Source organism: Cibotium barometz, chromosome 32, assembly GCF_041138505.1.
Source record: "Cibotium barometz isolate CiBa-2024 chromosome 32, ASM4113850v1, whole genome shotgun sequence".
Classification (NCBI taxonomy): domain Eukaryota; kingdom Viridiplantae; phylum Streptophyta; class Polypodiopsida; order Cyatheales; family Cibotiaceae; genus Cibotium; species Cibotium barometz.
The window spans coordinates 46,740,329-46,763,093 of record NC_141077.1 but is presented as its reverse complement, the minus strand read 5'-3'; the positions used below and the strand labels follow the sequence as shown (position 1 = coordinate 46,763,093).

Sequence of the window (22,765 nt, the reverse complement as noted above, 5' to 3'; positions counted from 1 at the left end):
AGGAAGATACAGGCAAGTGCAAGCACACGTGTGAAGCAGGATTGTGGGTTCAAGTGCCTGCAGGCACAGATTGGTGCTGTTGCTTCCTCCAGAGTTGTTTCACGAGCTGAACTTGGTAAGCCTTGACTCTGTTCATCCATCTCTCTTTCTATTGCTTGATGTCTGCTACAGGTATGTGTTATCTGGCTCCTTGTGAGAGGAGGAGTATAGCAGATTGACAAGGGATTAAGACAGGGATTGAACAGCACATGTATATGTTGAGCTGAGAAGATGTATCATGCTTATGAGTTATGCCAGATGTATGCCCATGGCTGGCCTGCTTTGTGAACTTGGCTGATCAGAGGGAGGCACAGTGTGTTGCTTGAGGACACAGATCTGTGTGCATAGATCCTCTGTGCTGAGAAGGATTTGTGGGCAGTCAGATTGGACTACAGGTGTAAACTCTTGGCTGGTTTTTGTTTTGTACTCAGCCATACATATTATTTTAATGGAATAAAGAAATACCGCAAGGGGCGCCAAGCTTTGGGGCCAACAGGTGTCGTTGTGTATTCAGATTTGGGCATTCTAGTCCCAATCTGTGTTTTGTTTATCATCTAGACTACAAGTGGACGGGTGATTGCTCCTACCGCACTCTGGTTTTCTATCAGAGGCCGGTTTCAAGGTTCCGTTGCCGGGACCAATCATCAACTTTCTGAAGGGGGTGAGCTCGTGGTTGCTTTGGAGAAAGCCATCGCTGAAAATTCAGCAATCATGTCTGATACAGAGGAAGAGTACTTCTATCAAGAAGAAGAAGAGCAAGAGACTTCTCCTGAAAGAGATGTATCTCAGGATATTTTTGCAGGAGAACAGGCTGCAGATGTTGAGCCTTATGAGGATGTAACACAGCCAGAAGATGTGCATGGTAAAGAGGATGATGATGCTAAGTTCAAAGATCGCTTGGCTAGTGTTATGGATACTTTTATGCAGCTCACACCGAGTGAGAGATTTGCTGAATTTTTGAGGTCTCGCTCAGAGCCCCGCACAGAGCCCCAGAAAAAGAAGAAGAAGGTTCGTTCGAAGAATCTTTCTCATGGTCATAGTGGTACCACTCCACAGGATCCATCTCCTGCACAGTTTCCGAACATGCAGCATGCTTTTGGTGTTAACCCACAGAGTTCCTTCTATGGACAGCCACCTATTCCTCAGCAGAACATGCATCCAGGGTACTTTGGTGGTGGCTCGGTGTTTCAATCCATGACTGGGGGTTATCCTCAGGGAGGCATGGGTATGTATGGGCCTTTTGGAGCCAATTTTCAGCCTGGCATGCAAGGGAATATGTATGGTGGTATGCAGTCCGGTATGCAAGGAAATGTGTTTGGAAGCATGCAACCTGGGATGCAAGGCAATATGTTTGGTGGCATGCAGCCAGGTATGCATAGTGGAATGTATGGAAACATGGCTGGGATGTATGGTATGCCTGGTGTTGGAATGGGAAATGTTGACCCAATGATGGGTATGAATGTTGGGGGCAGCAATCCTACGAAACCACTTCCATATGATAATCTAACGCCTATGGGCAAGGCGAAGGATTACAAGGAAGGGGGAGCTGCAGTGAAGTTTGACACTTTTAGTGGGGCCAAGGATAAATTGAAGGCACTTACCTTTTTACAGCAGTTTGATGCTGCTTTTTCTGGTGGGAATTACACAGAGTCCTCAAAGGTGAGGAAAGCTGCCACTTTTCTCAAGGGTAATGCTTTGCAGTGGTGGTCTACTCTTCTTTTGCAGGGCATAGCACCCACCACATGGGTTCAATTCAAACAGGTTTTCTCTTCCGTTTGGCTCACATCTACATTCGAGGTGGATGTTATGACAGCATGGCACAAGCTGGATGCTTCAAAGTGTGATAGTTTGGAGGATTATAACAAGAAGTTTTGGGAAGCTCTACTCCCAGTGACTTCTTATCGTGCCGTGCCATTATCTGAGCAGGTAGAGAAGTATTGTTGTGGGCTGCCCAAGGAGGTACGAGATTACTGTATAAAGACAAGAGTAACGAACATGTCACAGATGATTGAAAATGCTATGACAGCTAATGCGTTACTCACAGGTGGTTCATCTGGGTTTAAAGGCAGTAAGAAATTGGGCAAGAAAGCTGAAAAATTTGGGCATGCTTCTCGTGATACTAAAGGGTCTTCAGAGACAAAGTATAAGAAGTTGCTAATGCCCAAAAGGACTTCTGAGGAAAGACAGGCTTTGAGAGATGCTCAAAAGTGCTTTTACTGTACTGAAGAGGGGCATATGTCATTCAATTGTCCCAAAAGAACGTCCAAGAAGGACCCTGACAATAAAGGAGAGCCCAAGCCAAAGAAACCAAAGCCTTCTGCAGGCTTAGTTCCTGATCTTGTGGGTGAGCAGCTAAGTGGTGAAGCTACAGAGTTGTGCAGGGCATGGGGCAAAGTGAGAGATCAGAATGCTTTGATCTTCTTTGACACAGGTGCTAGAGCCAACTTCATTTCACCAGATTTGGCTAGCCGATTGGGGATTCGCGCAGAGGAGATGGGGCCGTTACATGAGGCAAATATGGCTTGTCCAGGGTATGCAGAACCCGTTACTCCTATTATTGGGAAGCTTCGGCTTCATTTGCAGGGTTATGTGGACAGCGAGGAGTTCTTCATCATGCCTTTGGATGGCTGTGATGTTTTGTTGGGGATGCCATGGTGCCACAGGGTACATGCGGTGGTGGATACTTACAATAGGAAAATTACTCTGACTCATAGAGGGAAAGAGCATGTATTGGATGTCAAACTCAAAGGGGAATCTGTTCCTATTGTATCCGCTTCGGCGATTTCATCAGTAATGAAAAAGCATCTTTCCGCGTACTTGATTTATGTAAAGGATGCACAGGATGATGAGTCTAAGTCTAATTTGTCAATGTTAGATAAGGACAGGGCTGATTTCTTAAGTGGGTTTCAAGACTGTTTTTCCGAGTCATTGCCAGGAGAATTACCTCCTGAGAGGCCAGAAGATCATGCCATAGATCTGATACCTGGTAGTACTCCACCGAATAGACCGCCGTATCGTGTTAGTGCAGCCCAACAGGAAGAGATTATGAGTCAGGTGCAGGAGCTTTTGAATAAGGGGTTGATTCAGCCTAGCTCATCACCCTTTTGCTCACCTGTGCTCTTAGTGCAGAAGAAGGATGGTTCTTGGCGCATGTGTATAGATTACAGGGCGCTGAATAAGAATACCATCAAGAATCGATTCCCCATACCGAGGATCGATGACATCTTGGACCGCTTACAGGGCTCCACAATTTTTAGTCGTATTGATTTGAAAAGCGGGTATCATCAGATACGCATTAGACCCGAGGATGTGCATAAGACAGCATTCCGAACCACATTTGGGTTGTATGAGTTCTTGGTTATGCCCTTTGGTTTAACGAATGCGCCTGCCACATTTAACAGAATGATGGACAGGATTTTCAGGCCTCATAGAGAGTTTGTGGGCACATTCTTTGATGATATGATTGTGCATTCACGAACTGAGGAAGAGCATAGAAGGCATTTGGCCATTGTGTTTGCAGAACTCAGAAACCATAGATTGGTGGTTAATGGCAAGAAGAGTGAGTTTTTCTTGCAGGATATACATTTCTTGGGGCATATAGTGTCTGGTCATGGAGTCCGTATGGATCCAGCAAAGGTGGAAGCAATACTTAATTGGCCAGCTTTGAGGACTGTGCATGATGTACGCAGCTTTCTAGGATTGTGTTCCTATTACAGGCGTTACATACGGCACTTTGCTGAAATTGCTTCGCCTCTTCATGCTTTGACGAAGAAAGCAACTCCGTTTAGATGGGCTGATCGGGAAATTACAGCATTCAAAAAGCTCAAAGAAAAGCTTACTTCGGACCCAGTATTGGTATTACCGGACCTCCGAAAGGCTTTTGTTGTCCAGTGTGATGCATGTGGAAGTAGCATTGGTGCAGTTCTCATGCAAGAGGGACATGTGATAGCCTATGAGAGTAGAGTTTTGCAAGATGCCGAGAAGCATTTACAGGTGTATGAGAAAGAGATGTTGGCTGTAATTCACGCTCTTTCTACATGGAAACACTACTTGCTTGGGGCTGATTTCACTGTACAGACAGATCATCAAACCTTGCGTTACTTCCTCACGCAGACTAAGCTTTCAGAGAAGCATATGCGTTGGGCAAACTTTTTGTCAATGTTTCACTTCCAGATTGTGCATGTGGAAGGCAAAAAGAATGTAGTGGCAGATGCTTTGTCACGCAAGCCACAGGTCTCTGCAGTTTCACTTGCTTATCATCATGAGCTTGATGAAATGAAAGAGCAGTATGCCCATGATGAGGATTTTGAAAGGTTGTATGATCAGATGTCTGAGGGTCAGCGGCATGAGCATTACACTCTCAGAGATGGGTTTTTATTGATGCATGGCAGACTGTGTGTTACCAGGCCATTGCGACTCAAGGTTATGATTGAAAGTCATGCTCCACCGTATGCAGGTCATAGAGGTATTGACGCCACGGTCAAAGCAGTGGAGACTTTCTTTTATTGGCCAACCTTGAGAAGAGATGTTGATGCCTTTGTGAGGCAATGCATCGTATGTCAGAAGGTAAAGTTTGACCGTCAGAAGACACCAGGGTTATTACAGCCTTTACCTATTCCGGATAGACCTTGGGAAAGCATTGCCATGGATTTTGTATTTGATCTTCCACGGACACAAACGGGAAACGATGGCATCTGGACTATCATATGCAGGTTCAGTAAGCAGGCTCATTTCATTCCCGTGAGGAAGACAATTAAAGTGGATCATATGGTGAAGTTGTTCATGGCGAACATCTTCAAGTATCATGGCTTGCCTACGTCTATCATTAGTGACCGTGATCCACGGATGACGAGTTTGTTTTGGAGAGGGTTGTTTGACAACATGGGTACAACTCTCAAATTTTCATCGTCATTTCATCCACAGACAGATGGTCAGTCAGAAGAGGCTAACTCTACAGTGTTGGATCTTCTTAAGTGTTATGTGTCAGAGCACAAGCAACAATGGGAAAAGTATCTTCCTTTGGTGGAGTTTGCATATAACAACACTGTACATAGCTCGACAGGCAAGGCGCCTTTTGAGATTGTAGAAGGAGGGAAGAAGGTTCCACCCATTTTGCATACAAAGGATAAGATCTTTGAGGCTGATCAGTATGTGGAGAGCTTGGATGAAGCTTATCGGAGAGTTAAGTTGGCCCTCCAGAAAACTCAGCAGAAGCAAAAGAAAGCCGCAGACCGTCACAGACGTGATTTACAGTTTGCATTGGGTGATTGGGTTCTTTTGCGCTTTGAAAAGGCTAGACTCAAGAAGATGAAGGGTAAAGAGCGCTTATTCCCTAAGTTGAGTATGCGATATTATGGGCCTTTTCAGGTTTTGGAAAAGATTGGTGAGGTAACCTATCGTTTGAAGTTACCAGATCACTGGAGGATTCACAATGCTTTTCACGTGAGTCTTCTTAGACCTTTCCGTGGGGATGTGCCTGAGGATGTATCAGATGAGGCTCAGCCGGAAGTTGAGGAACTTGATGAGGTTCTGATTCCAGAGCAGATACTGGCACATAAAGAAAGGAAGGTACGAGGTAAAGTTTCCCGTCGCTATCTTGTGAAGTTCAAGAACTATTCACCGATGGATGCGAAGTGGATGGAGGAAGGTGACTTAACAGATTCACCTCAGGTTTTGCAGCTTTATCTCGATGCCTTTGAGTTAGAGCCGACTCTTATTGTGGCTCATTCAGGTTCAGCAGAGCATGGGTCTGGAGCATTACCTGATGCTCAAGAGGGGGGTAGCACCTCCACTCCCTTGATACAGACAGGCTCAGATGACATCTAGAGGTCGCTTGGTGCAGATTTTATCTCATCCGAAGGTACTGAGGCTGACAGTACATCTGTTTATGGGACTTCTATGATATATGTGTACTAGTCACATGGAGATTTTTGTGGATATGTATGGTTCACAGTGGTATACAACTTGGACTATTACTATGCCATTGGTTTGCAGTGAATCTTGATACATGTGTATGGCTCAGAGAGATTGGGACGCTGATCTTGCCATATTGTATATTTCACTTTGGATATTCTGATGCATCACCAGAATGCAATCGAGGACGCTTGCCATCTTTCAAGAGGGGGGTATGTCATGGCCCTGTGAAAATGGAGCAGGACAAGTGTGGGCATGGTGGTTGCAGGGTCAGAATATTTTATGATTCACATGGGGGGTGCCCGGACAGCGTTTAAAGATGTGTGGACAACCCTAGGTGTGAAGGGGGAACATTAAAACATTAACTTTTAATGTTTATAAAAGTTGCCCCTAGGCCTTAGTGGCCCTAGGGAACTTATTAAGTTGGGGCCCTAGGGATTAACTTGGGAAGGAGGTTTTCTCTCTCTACACTCTCTCTCCTCTCTTTTTGGGGAGTCGTGTAGCAAAAGTGGAGCCTTCCTTCATGCGCTTGAGTTCCATCGTGGGAAAGCTGAAGAGGAGGTGAAGGCGGCTGTTTTGCTGCAGACTGTTGCTGTTTTTCTGAAGAAACCAGCCGTACAGCACTGTACGGCCAGTGCTGGACTCTCTCTCTCTCTCTCTCTTTCTCCTCTACTGCTGGCGGCGCACAGGACAGCTACTGTTGGGCTGCGCAGAAGGCCTGTGCAGGCTGCACAGTTGGTTTTTCAGCAGATACACCTGGTACGGCTGCCGTACAGTGTACGGGCAGCCTGGTACAGAAGGTACAAGTGCTGCAGGTGGTGTAGACAGGTGCTGGACAGGCCTGTGTACTCTGATTCAAGCTGGTACAGAAGTGGACAGCAGGCTGTTTTTGCAAGTACAACGCCTGGCACGCATCCCGAGGCGGTACAATCAAGTACAGTGCTGATTTTCAGATCTGTACTTTCAAGGACAGCATAGGAGTGAGCATCAGGAGGAAGATACAGGCAAGTGCAAGCACACGTGTGAAGCAGGATTGTGGGTTCAAGTGCCTGCAGGCACAGATTGGTGCTGTTGCTTCCTCCAGAGTTGTTTCACGAGCTGAACTTGGTAAGCCTTGACTCTGTTCATCCATCTCTCTTTCTATTGCTTGATGTCTGCTACAGGTATGTGTTATCTGGCTCCTTGTGAGAGGAGGAGTATAGCAGATTGACAAGGGATTAAGACAGGGATTGAACAGCACATGTATATGTTGAGCTGAGAAGATGTATCATGCTTATGAGTTATGCCAGATGTATGCCCATGGCTGGCCTGCTTTGTGAACTTGGCTGATCAGAGGGAGGCACAGTGTGTTGCTTGAGGACACAGATCTGTGTGCATAGATCCTCTGTGCTGAGAAGGATTTGTGGGCAGTCAGATTGGACTACAGGTGTAAACTCTTGGCTGGTTTTTGTTTTGTACTCAGCCATACATATTATTTTAATGGAATAAAGAAATACCGCAAGGGGCGCCAAGCTTTGGGGCCAACAGGTGTCGTTGTGTATTCAGATTTGGGCATTCTAGTCCCAATCTGTGTTTTGTTTATCATCTAGACTACAAGTGGACGGGTGATTGCTCCTACCGCACTCTGGTTTTCTATCAGAGGCCGGTTTCAGATGCACAGCTTGACCGCCTCAAGATTGGGTCTCCTCTTTGGTGGGAGGATTACGGATCAAATGGGCCGGAGTTGCAGCGCTTGGCTATTCGCATCCTTAGCCAGGCTGTGAGCTCTAGTTGCTTGGAGCAACTTTGGAGCGTTTACAGTCACATTGCCTCTAAGAAGAGGAACCGCCTTGAAGTGCAAAGGGCAAGTGATTTGGTTTTTGTGAGCGCTAACTTGCACATGCTATGTGCGACAGCAACAACAGGGAAGGCGGATCCCTTCACCGAATGGGAGATGGCACAGCAGGATCCTGCAGCTCAGGAGCATCTTGAGGAGGTAGAGGAGGAGCTACTTCAAATGGCATCGACGACTTCGACTTCCAAGCCTCCCGCGAGGCTAGCACTTCAGGAGCTTGAGGCTTGACTCTTGAGCCTTGAGCCATCTCACCTTTTTTGTGCCCACTGCCAATGGCCATGATCTATTGTGATCTATCTAGTATCTCTATTTTGTACCCACTCTTTTTTGTAACCCTCACTGCCCATGAGGCATGTACTTATCTCTTTGTATCTATCAGACTATCAATCACATAATCAGTGTGCCATCGATGTTTTATTAGCGCATTTTGCTCAAAATGACTCTTGTTTTTTTGTCTATTCGGTGTAAAATTTTGTTCAAAGTGTGTCTCTATATGTATGTCATGCATACAACTCCTAAATTGCTTTTAAAAAAGAGGTTTTTTTTGCCGTTCCCGACCCCGTCCCCGTCCCCGTCCCCATGTGACTCTGACTCGACTTAGTCTTCAAGATGCAGGAGACTCTTTTGATGCTAGTTTGTATCAGTAGGTTGTTGGATCCCTTCTTTATGTGTGTGACACGAGACCAAATATACAGTATGCGGTCTCACAGTTACGCGGATTTATGCATAGTCTAGGTGCGAAGCATTGGCAGGCCGTTAAGCGGGTTTTCCGCTATTTACAGGGCACAGTATTTTGGATTATTTTATCCAAAGGGGGGTGAGTCACAGCTGCATGCTTTCAGCAATTCGGATTGGGCTGGATGTTATGACACAGGAGTGTCCACTAGTGGGTTTTGCTTTCGCCTTGGTGATTCATGTATATCAAGGCTCAGCAAGAAGCAGTCTACAGTGACCACTTCTAGCTGTGAAGCTGAGTACAGGGCAACGTTTAAAACTACAGTTAAGTGTGTGTGGCTAAGACGTCTTATGGCTGATTTAGGTGTTGGACAATCGTCTAGCACTACGATTTTCACTGACAGCCAAAGCACATTAGCGGTTGTGAGAAACCCAATGTTTCATGCTCGCACTAAGCACAATGAGGTGTATTACCACTATATCAGGGAAAGACTCTCTGCAACAGTGATCAGCTTGGTCTATGTGCCTACACATGACAACATGGCAGATTTATTCACGAAGGCTCTTCCTCGTGAAAAATTCAAAGCTTTTCATAAAGCTTTGGACTTACTGTCTTTTCAGGATTGAAAGGCCATACCCTCTACATGTTCGCATCATCAGTCTAGGGGGGATTTGTAGCATTATATAGTAGTGATGTGTGTGAACACACTTAGGACCGCTGGGGCACTTTTTTTCTCACTAGGAAGTTTTTTCTCCCGTGTGTATGTACGTCCTCTTATCTACTCATTTTGGGGTGTGTATTTATCTTTTATATCTGGCACACATTTGTTCATTCTAATCTAGTGAGTTTGTGTGCTCTCGAGCTTCTCTATCTTGTGTGTGTACATTGTTGCAACCCTAACCCTAATTCCAACATTTGGTTGGGTCATAGACTAGGACCATAGAGTTAGGGTTTACACCTTTTCCAAAAGGCAACCTATGGCTGCAAGGACTCTTGTACCTTTTTGTACTATATGATATACTGAATACTCATCTATCTCTCTCTCCCTCTCTCTGTCAAGTATATTATGAGATACGAGGCCGTTTTCACTGCCTGTTCAGAGAGGGTTTCGGACCACTCTCCAGAGTCATGAGATACCAGAATCAGAGATGCCTCGGATTATACTTGCTGGAGCTGCGTAGACATAGAGAGGGTCTCTTGAGAGGGAGGGGATCAGAGAGGGAGAGACACCTACAGAGACAAATTACAGACTTCTTTTGACCAGAGATTGAGCAGTCAGGCCAGCAGGCATTGCAGCTAGCCCCAGAGTATAGCCGCACCAGAGGTACACTGATTGATCGGGCTATAGAGCTGGGGTAGTCCAGGCGCCCCAAGATGAGAGGCCCATCTCGACACCGACGGAGACTACAACAGAGGATCAGGGCCATAATAGCACGGCATGGGAGACGTCTAGTCAGAGTACTCACCATGGAGGACATTGAGGATATCCGCCATCAACCGATGAGAGACATCTTTGGATAGTGATGTATATGATGCTTACCTTTGTTGCTGGAGTTTTCCTTCCCAGATGTTATCCATTAGGAGCTCCTAGTACCTTACTTTTCCTCATAGTTGTTGTTTCAGTTTCAGTTAGTTGTTTAGTTGTTTTAGCTTTTCTTACACAGACATTGTATCAAATCCACCAATTGTTGTAACCTTTTTGGTCTCATAGGTCATTTTCGCCTTTTGAAGACGTTAATATATCATTTCATTTCTCTTTTTTGTTTGCGTTTTTGCAACAGCATGTTCCAAGATGTGGCTGAAAGAAGATTCCCAGAGCTTCCGTATGTAACATAGTCGAAGTCTCAGTAGTGTGAAAGGGTTATTGAGTCTTTTGGTGTGAACACATTAGGTGTGAACCACCTCTTATTAAGGGTCAAAAGATAAGGCCTTGGTGCCTAAAAAAGCATTGTACATGGTGGGAGTATTATCACTTAATACAACCATTACGTTGTTGTGCAAGCTCTCTTGTGTTGTTACATCTCTCTCTCTCTCTCTTAATTGTTTTTAGCTTTCCTTACACAGACATTGTATCAGATCCACCAATTAATGTAACCTTTTTGGTCTCATAGGTCATTTTGGCCTTTTGAAGACGTTAATATATCATTTCATTTCTCTCTCTCTCTCTCTCGCTTGCTCGCTCTCTCTCTCTCTATGTCTATGCTTCCACACACCATGGCTTGATCTCTCCACCTCTCCTTCCACTCACTCACTTGACCATGTTTCCAACATGGTATCAAAGCTAGGCTCCATTCCATCGCCATGCTTCACCTTCTCCCCTTTTGTGTTTTTAGAGTTTGCATTTTTTAGGATTTCTACGTTTTTTTAGGGTTTTTGCGTTTTTTCCCATCATGAGCGCCTCTCTTAGCCCACCTGTGCAGCCCATATAGCATCCATATATGCTGTGTTTTGAGCTCTGAATCAGCCGCCGCTTCTCGGCCCTGTAGCTGTTAGTTTTGTTGTTGATCCAGTTCACTATAGCCATCATGGGCTGCGTTTTCAGGTCTGCAGACCATCCCACATAGACACCTCTATGCAACACCTAGCAGCCACCTTATAGCAGCATTTCTCTTTGCTATGACCAGTCCATATCAGCCGCCCCCATGTGCTGTGGTTCCAACCTTGTTATCAGCTATTTGATCAAAGCATTTTTCTTCCATGAAGTGTCCCATGCTGTAACCAGCATAAAGTCAGCGTTTTTCATCATGTGGGACCACTATCATGCTACACAAAGATGACATGAACCTACGGCATAACAGTCCATTCAAAGGGGTCTTCTACAAGAGATTTGAAGCCTAGAGGCATACAAGAGCGGGATACCCATGAAAAGGAGGCGCAAATCAGCAATCAACTTCATCTACTTCATCAACATGTGAAGTACCTTTCAGATGGATATTCAATGGATTAATCTTTCTTTCAGCGTTTTGCTTCCTTCAAGGAGGAAGCAAGGAATGCACCAACAAGTGCTTCAATCTATGATGCTGAGATACTTCTTCCATGGAGTTATGGAATCTTTTAGCATTGATGCATGTCTCAAGTCACATGTGTTCTGCATCGACATTCACATCTTCATCGAACACATCTACATCCAGGTGCTTTGTCCTGGCCCATGGGCCTAAAAGGATGGCCCAAGCATCCATTGCTTGGAAATGTCGCCGAAAAAGGATTCCTACTCTTCAACGACATATGTTCGAGGGGGGGATCTTAATCCCTCCATGATTATCTATTTCCTAGTTTTTGTTGAGTCAAGGATTCTCTCCCTAGGTTGTCCCCCAAAATCTTAATATTTTGGATGTCTTTTTGGAATTGTTGTAAAGCCTTGATGCTATAAAAGGCAAAGATGTATTCTTATCCCAGTTAGGAGTCAAAGGGGTGACTAAGCAATAATCCCAGCATTGGTCATAAGCTAATTGAGGGAATAGCATGGCAAAAGAGGTGCGGTCAGTCTCTGCGGCGATGTGATGGAGTTGGAGGATGGTTGCTTCTTTTGCATCTAGGTCTCACCAACTTCTTCGCTCCGAGGGGGGATGTTAGAATAGTCGGAGTTTCTTTAGTCTTTTGGTGTAAACACATTAGATGTGAAGCATCTCTTAATATGGGTCAAAAGATAAGGCCTTGGTGCCTATAAAAGCATTGTACATGGTGTGATAATACAATCATTGTGTTGTTGTCAAAGCTCTCTTGTGTTGTTACATCTCCCTCTCTTCCTTTTTCTCTCTCTCTCTTCCATATCCATGTCTATGGATCCACACACCATGGCTTGATCTCTCCACCTCTCCTTCCACTCTCACTCACTCCCTCTTGGACCTGGCCATGTTTCCAACAACTAACCCCATGAGACATCAAATCCAATTTGGCAATATCACATCGTGTCCCTACTAGTGACACTGTACCAATCTCCAATGTGATATTCTACCAGTTGTTCTCTTATTTGTCATTGTCCTCAGTCAATGGAAAATACATCTCCACCATCCAATTGATTCATCTTTCTCAAGAGTAGCTGCATCCAAATTTCAGAAGATTTTCTACATGGCAGCCTGCCTCTGAATCTGTCCTAGCCACTGAGTTGTCAGAATTCTACTCACCTGCCTCAAAATCCATTCCAGCCTCACTGAGTTCTCAGCCAGTCAGCCACTGAGGACAAATGGCGGCCAGGAACAGCTCCAGTCAGCCATTCCCTAAACCTTCTGTGTTTCCACTCACTTTGGTTTCTTGAGCTAGGGTTATCCAGTTTGGCCTCTTGCGTGTGATGTATGTGCTCAAGCCCCACATCCAAAAATATTGTGTACGTGTTTTTTCAAACAACAACAACAACAAAAAACGAAGTTATCTTTACTATTGATGAGTAACACACTCTGATAAGTAATTTCTAGCTGATTCTTTGGAAGGCGAGTAAGTGGCAATACCTGGGTAGCATGCAGTGTGCGGGTGTCAAGGATGTGCGAAATCAACTGCTGGCCAACGCCCCCACAACCAAGTAGGACAATGGGTATGCTCTTCTTTGGAGAGGACGCTGGACCCTCGGCCATAAGGAAGGAAGGAAGCTAGCAAGGAAACAGAGAAGCAAAGAGAATGAAACAGAGTGTGCTTTTTTTTTGGGGGGGAGGGGGGGGGGACCAATAGAAGCTTTACATCATTACATTCAGACCCTATTTAGCAAATCACAAACCAAAGACCAAAAGAAGATTGTCCTCATAAGATGTGATACCCTAACTGAATACAAGCCTCAATCATGGCTTCAGTAGTGTAGCCTTTAGGAGACTGTTTCTCTAAAACTTCACCCTTCTTTGTCCAAATTTTAACTACTGGTTAGGTTCTAACTGGGTCCTCTATAAAGGCCACATAAGTGTAGACAATATGTTTCACTTTGCGGTCCCACCTTCTGATCTTTGGTCTAAACTTCATTGGCTTTGGCTTCAAATATAACCCTATAATTTTCTGAAAACATAAAGAAACACTTGTTAGGCTCAGTCCAGTATGTATGAAAGTCTCCCTAGAGGGAATAGGAATCAAGTTATGGTTGTTTGCAGAGCCTGAATCATCTGCATCATCTCTTCCTTATTCAGCTTATTCACATAGTAAATAGACCAGCACATGTATATACATTTATGCATTAACTCTGTCACATCTATCCCTGGATCAATTACTCTTTGAAAAACTATACATATTCCATATCTCCCAAAGACAGCAGAACTTGATTATATTGAAAATTAAAATTAGCATGTCCATCAATAGCTGACCATCTCTCCCTAAAATCCAGTCCCCCCATTGGCCTTGGATCCATGTATTCTAGCAGACCCATTTCCGATTCTGGTCCAAGTACCTCTGATAGCAGGGCAGTCCCAAAAGGCATGTTTCCCATCTTCAAGGGCAATCTTGCACTTGGGACAACAACGGTGAAGTTTCTCTGAAGCAGCTTAATCCTAATGGGTAAAGGTTCCATGCATACTCTCCAAAGAAATACCTGGGATTTTGTGGGGATATCAATCTCCCATATTGCTTTCCATCTCTCTCCAGCTTTTTGATATCTAGATTTTATTGCAGTAATTTACATTTTCCTCACTTTTTATTAATTCCTTATATAAATCCTTTGTTGCCCCTCTGTCCAGTTTTACACCATTGTACCAAACCCAATCCTTTAACCAACAGGATTCATCAAAGGCTGTAGATGTCCAACCCTTTTGTAGCTCCTCCATGACCTGTCTAACTAACTTAGTCCGTGGAAGACACTCCAAATTCCTCTTCTAGTTGTTCAGGTTCTTTCCACCCTACTGAAGTCTCATCCCAGTAGTTAGACTGTCTCCTTAGCCCTTTATTATTCAAGTTCTTAGCTGTTCTAGGATCCTGAAGAGCTAAAGAAGGGTTGAATTTGTGGGTCCACCAAATCCCCAAGCTTAAGAGAGAATTTCTTGAAGCTCTGCAACATCCATCCCAAACCATCAACCCCAAAGCCTCTTTCCATTTGCTGCTACAAAGCATTCTACAAAGGCAAGATCCTGTGATTTTAAGAGGAGCATAAGAAAAGAGTTTATCCTTCCATCCTAGTCCTTGCCATCTACCCTCAAAGTAAATATGGGAGGCATCTACAAGCTCCTTCAACATCTTAGTCCATATCTCCTTTTGTTGATGAGGACACTTAGGAAGAAGTAAAGCCATCCTTGCTACAGTCTGAGAAGGGAGATGCAGAATACCAATGCCTCCTTCAGTCTTCGGTAATCTATCTCATGTAAGCCATCTCAAGACCTTCTTACTAGAACTTCCATTTCTCCATAGGAAATCACTTATGGGCCTCACAATCTTCTACCAATGGCACTTACCAAATTCTAGCACAAGGCATAAAAACATAATGTAAGCATTTAGCACAGTATTGCATATAGCCACCCTATCATGGAATGGAATTCTGATGCCTTCCCATTTTTTAAGCTTTAAGCAAAATCTCTCTAGGGCCTAGTCAGACAGTTGTATGTTTGTTACTTCTACCCCAAAAGGAACCCCTAAATGTCTGACAATTTGTCCCCTCTTAATAACCTCACATCCCCATCTTTCTAAATCAAAGTCATTATTCTCAGATAGACTTATTATTTTGGACTTATGTATATTGCACTTAGACCTAGAGGCATTTACAAACTCCTAAATAATGCATAAAGCATGTCTCACATTATCGTTATCAGCTTTCAAAAAGAGTAAAGAGTCACCTGCAAAACATTGTATAATTAGCTACTCATCATTACTCAGCTTCAATCCAGTTACCCTCCCTTCAGCAGCATAAGCATCTTCCAATGCCACTATCAAAGGATGAGAAGCAATAGCAAATAATAGGGGAGCAAGAGGACAGCCCTGTCTTACTGACCTATTCACCTCAAACCCTTGCACCACCCTCCCATTCAACATAAACTTAGAGTGTCCTCCCAATGTAAGGGTATATATGCATGTAGCCATCCTAACACCAAACCCAAATTTTTCCATCACCCTAGCCACAAATGACCAATGCACCCTGTCACATAAGCCTTCTCAAGATCTAGCTGTAATAATATACACTTCTGATGTGTTCTCAAAGCTAAATCTTTCCCTAGCATAGCAGCATAAAATGTTATCATAGATTAACCTACCTTTTATGAAGCCCTATTGCCTCTTGGAGATGACTTCTTGGAGGACAGGGGTAATCCTTATAGAAATATTTTTGTCTAGGATTTTATATATAACAATCAAGAAGGTAATGGGTCTCTAGTGATTAAATTTATCACACAAGTTGCTTGTTTAGGAATGAGTTTCACCAACCCCTCCTTCAAGTCCTTTTCCAGGCTGCTTAATATGAAAGCCTCTCTGCAAATTTTCCACACTAAGTCCTTTAATGATGGCCAAGATGCAATGAAGAATTCTAATGACAAACCATCCCACCTAGGTGATTTCTCTCTCCCTAGCTTTTGAAGGGCTACCCAGCATTCTTTAGCTTCAATATCTCTCTCAAGCCACTTGGCTTTATTAGGATTCACTCCATTGTTAATTAGTCCTAACATTTTTCTCTCAACTTAGAAGCTGCATGAGCAGTATTCTTTCAGGCTAAGAGTGGAGCCCAAGAATTCCACCCATTTTTTTGTAATCAAGCCAATTCCCTCCACTCCTTGCCCATTTTCATCCAATACCCTTCTCATTATTTCCTTGCAATTTTTCTTCTCAGCCATTTTGAAAAGATACCTATCATGTTTTCTAATATTATTAAAGGTTTTCCATTTATATCTGCTATCCTCTCTCCTGATACATTTTTCATCCTCACCCTTCAAGCATGTTTGACACTTAAAATACAGTTTCCTCATTTGTAAGTTTCCCTATTTGTCTCTTTTTCTGAAGGATCTCGAGAAGTTCACTCCATCTCTTCCTTTCCTATCTTTTTTCCTCAGCTCTCAGTTTCCCAACCCCCCTTCATTATTCCATGCATCCCATTAGCAAAATGCCTCCAAGAGCCTTGGGAAGTTCCTCTCTTTTTAAGTCTCTCAATTGCCTCCTTAGGAATTAAATTTCAGGTTCAGCTCCAACGTACCCAACTCTCCTAAGTCAACCTCTAAGGTCTTGGAGGTTTCCACCATGGTGTTCCAAATACATATATTATTGGCCTGACGACCTCCAACATCATCTTTAGGCAAATACAAAACCGGACCAATAGCGCTAGCGATCTCACTCAACGCAGGCCTTAGCCAAGGGGGCAAGTTATCTATCTTAACCCAAATAGGGTAGGCTTTTATTTACATCAAAAAGAGGATCAAAAGGCATTACATGCACTAGTCTATGAATAGAGGCGCCCTTGCAAAAAGCTCAGAAACTGTTTGGCCTTTAGTGAACAGAATATCGAAACTGCTTGGCCTTTAGTGAATAGAATATCGAAAAACCCCTTTCCTAAATAAAAGGCCTTAGATAACACCCTATCATGAAAGATGTCATCTTGCAACCATTTGCCAATGTCAACTTTAGAGGGCGGCCTACCAGAATAGAAATGATCACACTGCACAAGGAGAAGAGGCCAACTTGACTCCTAACAAGGTTAGGAGAGACTTTCGAACATACCTTCATGTCTCTCATCTAAGCCCACTAAGACTGCGCGTTGAGCCTCTCCGTTACCCAGTCCGGTGCGCTTCCTCTCCTCATCATCCAGATCATACAGCCGTTTCGTGTCCTCAGAACTCTCCAACCCCTAGCCCCCCACATAATTCCCCGTCTGCTGCACCCACGTCCCCTCCATGCATGCAAGCCTCTGATTGGCATACGGGGACATGCGTCCCACACACGCGTGAAGTAATGCCCACTCACACCCATGCCTGTCCACATACGCGTCACTACCTTCTAATAATCTCTCCGTTGAACACCTCTGTTATTACTCTCCTTCCAAAGAGAGTGTGTTTTTATTTCTATATGTGCGTTTGAATGTGTACGTGTGTGCGTGAATGTGTTTATATATCATAGTACTAATACAATATGTATATTAATTTGTATACCATTACTATATTATATTTTATACTATTATTATAATATAATAAATTAAAATAATATTTTTATATTTATAATATAATATTTTATATTTACTTTATATATATATGTGTCTTTAACTTTCTTATTTATACTTATGTATTATATATATATATATATATATATATATAACATTATACTATAATAAATTAGCAGAGATAATATATATATATATATATATTATCTTTACTTATCATATGTTTACATATTGTTATTATATATATTTTATACTTATTTATTATTTATCTATATATTTTTGTATTATATTATTTATTTAAATATTCTTCTCTCAACATACCCTTAGACTCTTCTCTCTCCCCTATTTCTCATCTCTCTCTCTCTCTCTCTCCCCCATCACAACTCCCTCTCTCTTTCCCCTACCCCAACACTTGGCCCTCTTCCAACTGCCACGTATCCTCTCCTCTCCCAAAAACTTGCACATAATAGATAACATAGATAGATATATTAAACATACATACATGTGTGTGTGTGTGTGTGTGTGTATGTGTGTGTGTGAATGTATATTTGTATATATATAACATATGTGTGTGTGTGTGTGTGTGTGTGTAACATATATATGTGCATTTATAAACTTAAATAAAAATACACACACACATGCACCCCCCCCCCTCTCTCTCTCTCTCTCTCTCTCTCTCTCTCTCTCTCTCTCACACACACACACACACACACACATGCATGCACGCATGCACACGTACACACCCATACACACATGTACACACCCGCACATGTACTAATGCAAATACACACTCTCTCCCCCCACATACACTATCTCACACACATGTACACACCCGCATATGCACTAATGCAAATGCACACTCTCTCCCCACATACACTATCTCATACACATAAATTCTCTCTCTCTCTCTCTCTCTCTCTCTCTCTCTCTCTCTCTCTCTCTCTCTCTCTCTCGCTCTCTCTCTCTCATTTTAGTGATGGCGTGAACCTATGCACCTTGCCCTGCTCATCACACTGCTGGTGTTAGCACTTTTCGCCCATCACTGCACTTGTACCCCTTGTTGTACACATGCCTACCCATTACACTGCCCCCTTATTACTACCGCATGTGCCTACCCACTACGCTGCCCTCTGTGTTGTCGCACGTTAGTTGCAATGATCTTTGTTATCCACCTGAGTGCCCTCCTGCCCCTTTATCCCACCCACCCTTGGTCAGGCCCCCGAGGCAGCAAACTAGGGGAAAATAGCCAGGATGAAGCTACAGGAGCTGGAGGCATACATCAAGACTATGGAGGACAACACCAAGAAGGCATTGGCGAGTAGAAGAAGGTGCTAGACAGGATCATGAACCAACATGAAAAATAGTTGCAAGGAGATATATGACAAGAATAACAAGATTGAAGAATTGGTAGCAAAGGTGAACCACTAGGTGAAGGAGATTCGGATGTTAAAAGAGACCCAGATGCAACAACAGGCAATGCTAAAGATTACCCCATTTATAGGGGAACTCCGGGCAGAAATAGAAGCCCTAAAGGCTACGGTTAAGGACTATTTAGTGGAGAAAGGGAAATTGAAAATTCAAGAGGGTCTAAGAATGGACCTGGAGTAGCTAAAGGTTGCTAGTGATAAGCTACAAGCGGAACTGCAGACCACCAAGAAAGATTGGATGGAGGTGGTGAAGAAGCACAGACCCCCACAAAGCATCATACACGAGACTCTCAAGAGGGAGAAACACAAGAAGGATAGGGCCCTCCATGTGGGAGTGCGCGGGGGCTATACAAGTGGGGGCTTCTCCCAAGACTGGGATTGCCTCCTCTTTGTAGATACATGGAGGGCATGTAAGGATATGACACGAGAGCAGCCCCTCATCATTAGATTCACTGATGCCACCAATAGACAAGCTTTCTTAGAGAGATGGGTTGCCCTTAAGGGCACATAAGTGTACATAGGAGATGATCTCACCCCCAGGATAGGTGACATACCGACATTGGTGATAGTTCATAAGGCTCATAGAGTGGGCAAGTGAGCTATCTACAAAGATGGTATGGTCATTATCATTGGGCGCTATCCCAGACAAGGACATGAGGTCTACGAGAACATGTTGAGATATCGAGCTTAACTAGTGCTGGCGGACATTGATGATTCACTTGGGTGATTACTTTCGCACTTATGCCACTGGCATGGTTAGTGAGATTATGGTTGATATGCTATCAGTGGGGCAACAGATTGTGTGACAGCCACTTGGAGTCTAGAGTTATGGCATAGTTATAACACCAGCTCATGTACTCGGGTTCACACTATGGACCGCCGGCCATTGTATGTTATAGTAGGAGAGTACTTTCCCTTATTGTATGTACTCTTATTCCTTTAGTTTATGGTTATAGAGAAGAGAATAAGATATAATAAAATTCAGCCACCCATCTCTCTCTTGTGTCTTGCTCTCTCTCTTTTGTGTGTTACTTGCAAGGAACTAAAGCTCTCCCTCTCCCTCACATTCTCTTTTTGGTATCAAAGCTCTAGTTTGTGTGAGAGCTAAGGAGGCAAGCAAGAGGCAAGAACAAGGCAAGCAAGGAAGCGGTACACAAGTAAGGCTATTTCCATCTCTTTCTCTCTTTGATTTTGGAGCAACACCTTTGGTAGTAGCTATTGTGAAAGCTACAAGCAGATATGCAAGTTTTTGTCTCAGATTGAGACATCCTCCTGGGTGAAGAAAGAAGACCATATTGTGTGCAGTTAAGATAGTTAACTAAATTTTTATGTGTTTTGACATAGTTCGGGCATAGCACTATGTGAAGTGTCAATTTTGACTATATATGCCCAATTTCTAGTTCAGTGCAAAGTTTGCATCCTAACTCTGGTTACAAGATAGTTTGTGTAGTAGAGAATCTAAGTGTTGCAAGTGTTGGTGAATGTGTATGTATGTGACTGGTTCACATATAGTGGCATTACAGGTTTATATCCGTTGTTGATGGTACAGGTAGATAGGAAGTCATTGTCTCAGAATGAGACATCCTCCTAGGTGAAGGAAGAAGACCATATTGTGTGGAATTAACATAGCTAACTAATTTTTTACGTGTTTTGTGCACGTTTTGGGCCACATTTTGGCTCTGATTTTTTCTACAACAAGCACTCTGGGAAGTGTCTGTCGATTTTGATTGTATATGCCCAATTTTTGGTTCAATGCAAAGTTACAACAGAAATTTGATTACAAGACAGTCCGTGCAGAGAATCTAAGTGTTGCAGGTGTTGGCGAATGTGCATGTATGTGACTGGTTCACATACAGAGGCATTATAACATATTTACAGTACCATTACTGTTGAAGATTACAAATTTGCTGCAAGTGCAAAAGGTTTCTTGCAAGCACTATTTGGTAAGTTGCTATAAATAAATATGTTTGACAGTCTATCACAAATCGTGAGTGAAAAGCTAGACAAGAATAACTTCTAGGCATGGAAGTTTAGGATGACCAATTTTCTTATGGGAAAAGGATATTGGGAGTTCATCACACATGTAATGAAAAGGAGTTAGAGATTGCTAAAGAAAACTTGACCCCTCAACAAGTGCGAGCATATAAAGCATGGCAACAAAAGGCCAGAAAGGTGCTATATTGGTTTTCTACCAGTGTGACAGATTCTATGATTGTGCATATACATGATGCATAAATGCCTAAGGGAGACTTGGGATGTTGGTGAAGATGTGCAACACAAACACCTAAGCTCAGAAGATGGAGCTTAATTAGGAGTTGCATAATGTGACCAGAGGAAAAGCTGAGTATAAATGATTACTCAGTGAAGGTTAAAGAGCTTGCAGATGCCCTTGCTTTTATTACAACACCAGTAGATGATGATGATATGGTATCTGTGATCTTGAATGGTCTTGGCAAAGAATACAACTAGTTTTAGACCTCCATTGGAGTTCGAGATAACTTTCGTGATTTTCAGGAATTGATTGCTCTTCTCATCCGTGAGGAGATGAATATTGGGAGAGGTTCATCCTCTAGAAGCTCAAATAAGTAGGCCTTCTACTCAGATACAGGTAGAGGCAAAGGAAGATCATCATCTAGAGGCCAAGGTGGAGACTGTTTTAGAAATAAAAATCATGGGCATCAACAACAACAGGATTCAAATGTAGAAACAAGTGGAAGAAGCCACTCTAGAGACAGGGGGAGCTAGAGGGGCTAAGGTGTTAGCAAAGAAATGAGAGTGTAAGTAGCATGGAGTGTTATTATTATGGCATAAACCAGGGCACATGGCAAATAACTCAAAGTGCAAATAGCATAGAGTGTTATTAATGTGGCACAAACTCATGGTGATGTCAGAAGTGAGTAGTTGTTTGTGATGCAGCATATGCTCAACTCCACAACAAGAGATGTGTTATTATCTAGAGATGTTTGATATGTGGATCATGATGCCTTTAACCACATGACCAATCATGGTGAGTGGTTTAGAGACACGTAAAAAATAGAAAAACTAGGTTATATAAAAACATGCAATGATATTGTGCATCCCATTGCGCATGTTGGTAAAGTGCCATTGTCTATGCACATGTCTATGCACATGATGGTAAAATGAAGTACTTGGCATATGTACTTCATGTTCCAAATATTACAAAGAACCTGGTTTCTGTTGGACAGATGGTTGAGCAGGTCTGCAAGTGATGTTCAATTGTCAAGAATGTTTTGTGGAAGACTTTAAAAATCAGTGTCGCTTAGTTGCAAAGGGTAATAAAAATGGCAAAATGATTACTTTGGATGTGAACATACTTGAGGTAAAGTATTGCTTCATGATAACATGTCATTGTTGCAAGGCCATTAGATGTTATACATTCAGATGTGTGGGGGGACTGACCAAGACTGTAACAATTGTAGGTTGCAAGTTTTATGTTACATTCATTAATGATAAAGTGTGGGTTTATTTCATAAAGGATAAAAGTTAGATGTTTGTCACTTTCAAGAAATCACGGAACTGATTGGAGAAACACTTTCCCCCCCCATCTGATCTCATGAATTTTATTGAAAGAACTTCTAGTGTTACCACCTCAACCAACCCATAGAAGAACCTCTAGTGTTACCACCTCAACCAATCCATATAGAAGAACCTCTAGTGTTAACACCCCAACCAGCCTCACTACCTTAGGCAAAGATACTAATTTTCATGTCGTGTTTTTATCCAATTGTGCCATCTCCTCATCCATGGCATCTTCTCATTTTTTTATTTCTAAGTGCTTGCTAAAAAGAAGTGGGCTCTATTTCTTGTATTTGTTTAACCAT

At 43.0% G+C, this 22,765-nt stretch overlaps 1 protein-coding gene across 3 annotated transcripts in view; it reads right to left on the bottom strand.

The window, feature by feature from the left end:
* LOC147620261 (Glyceraldehyde-3-phosphate dehydrogenase-like family protein) overlaps positions 1-13,109 on the bottom strand; it is an 82,132-nt gene extending 69,023 nt beyond the window's left edge. For all 3 annotated transcript variants that reach the window (XM_086772445.1, XM_086772446.1, XM_086772447.1), the window contains exon 1: positions 12,908-13,109. In XM_086772445.1, coding sequence (XP_086628571.1) covers positions 12,908-13,030 — 123 coding nt within the window. In that variant the 5' untranslated portion in view covers positions 13,031-13,109. The remainder of the gene's footprint in view (positions 1-12,907) is intronic.
* Positions 13,110-22,765: the final 9,656 nt, after the last annotated feature.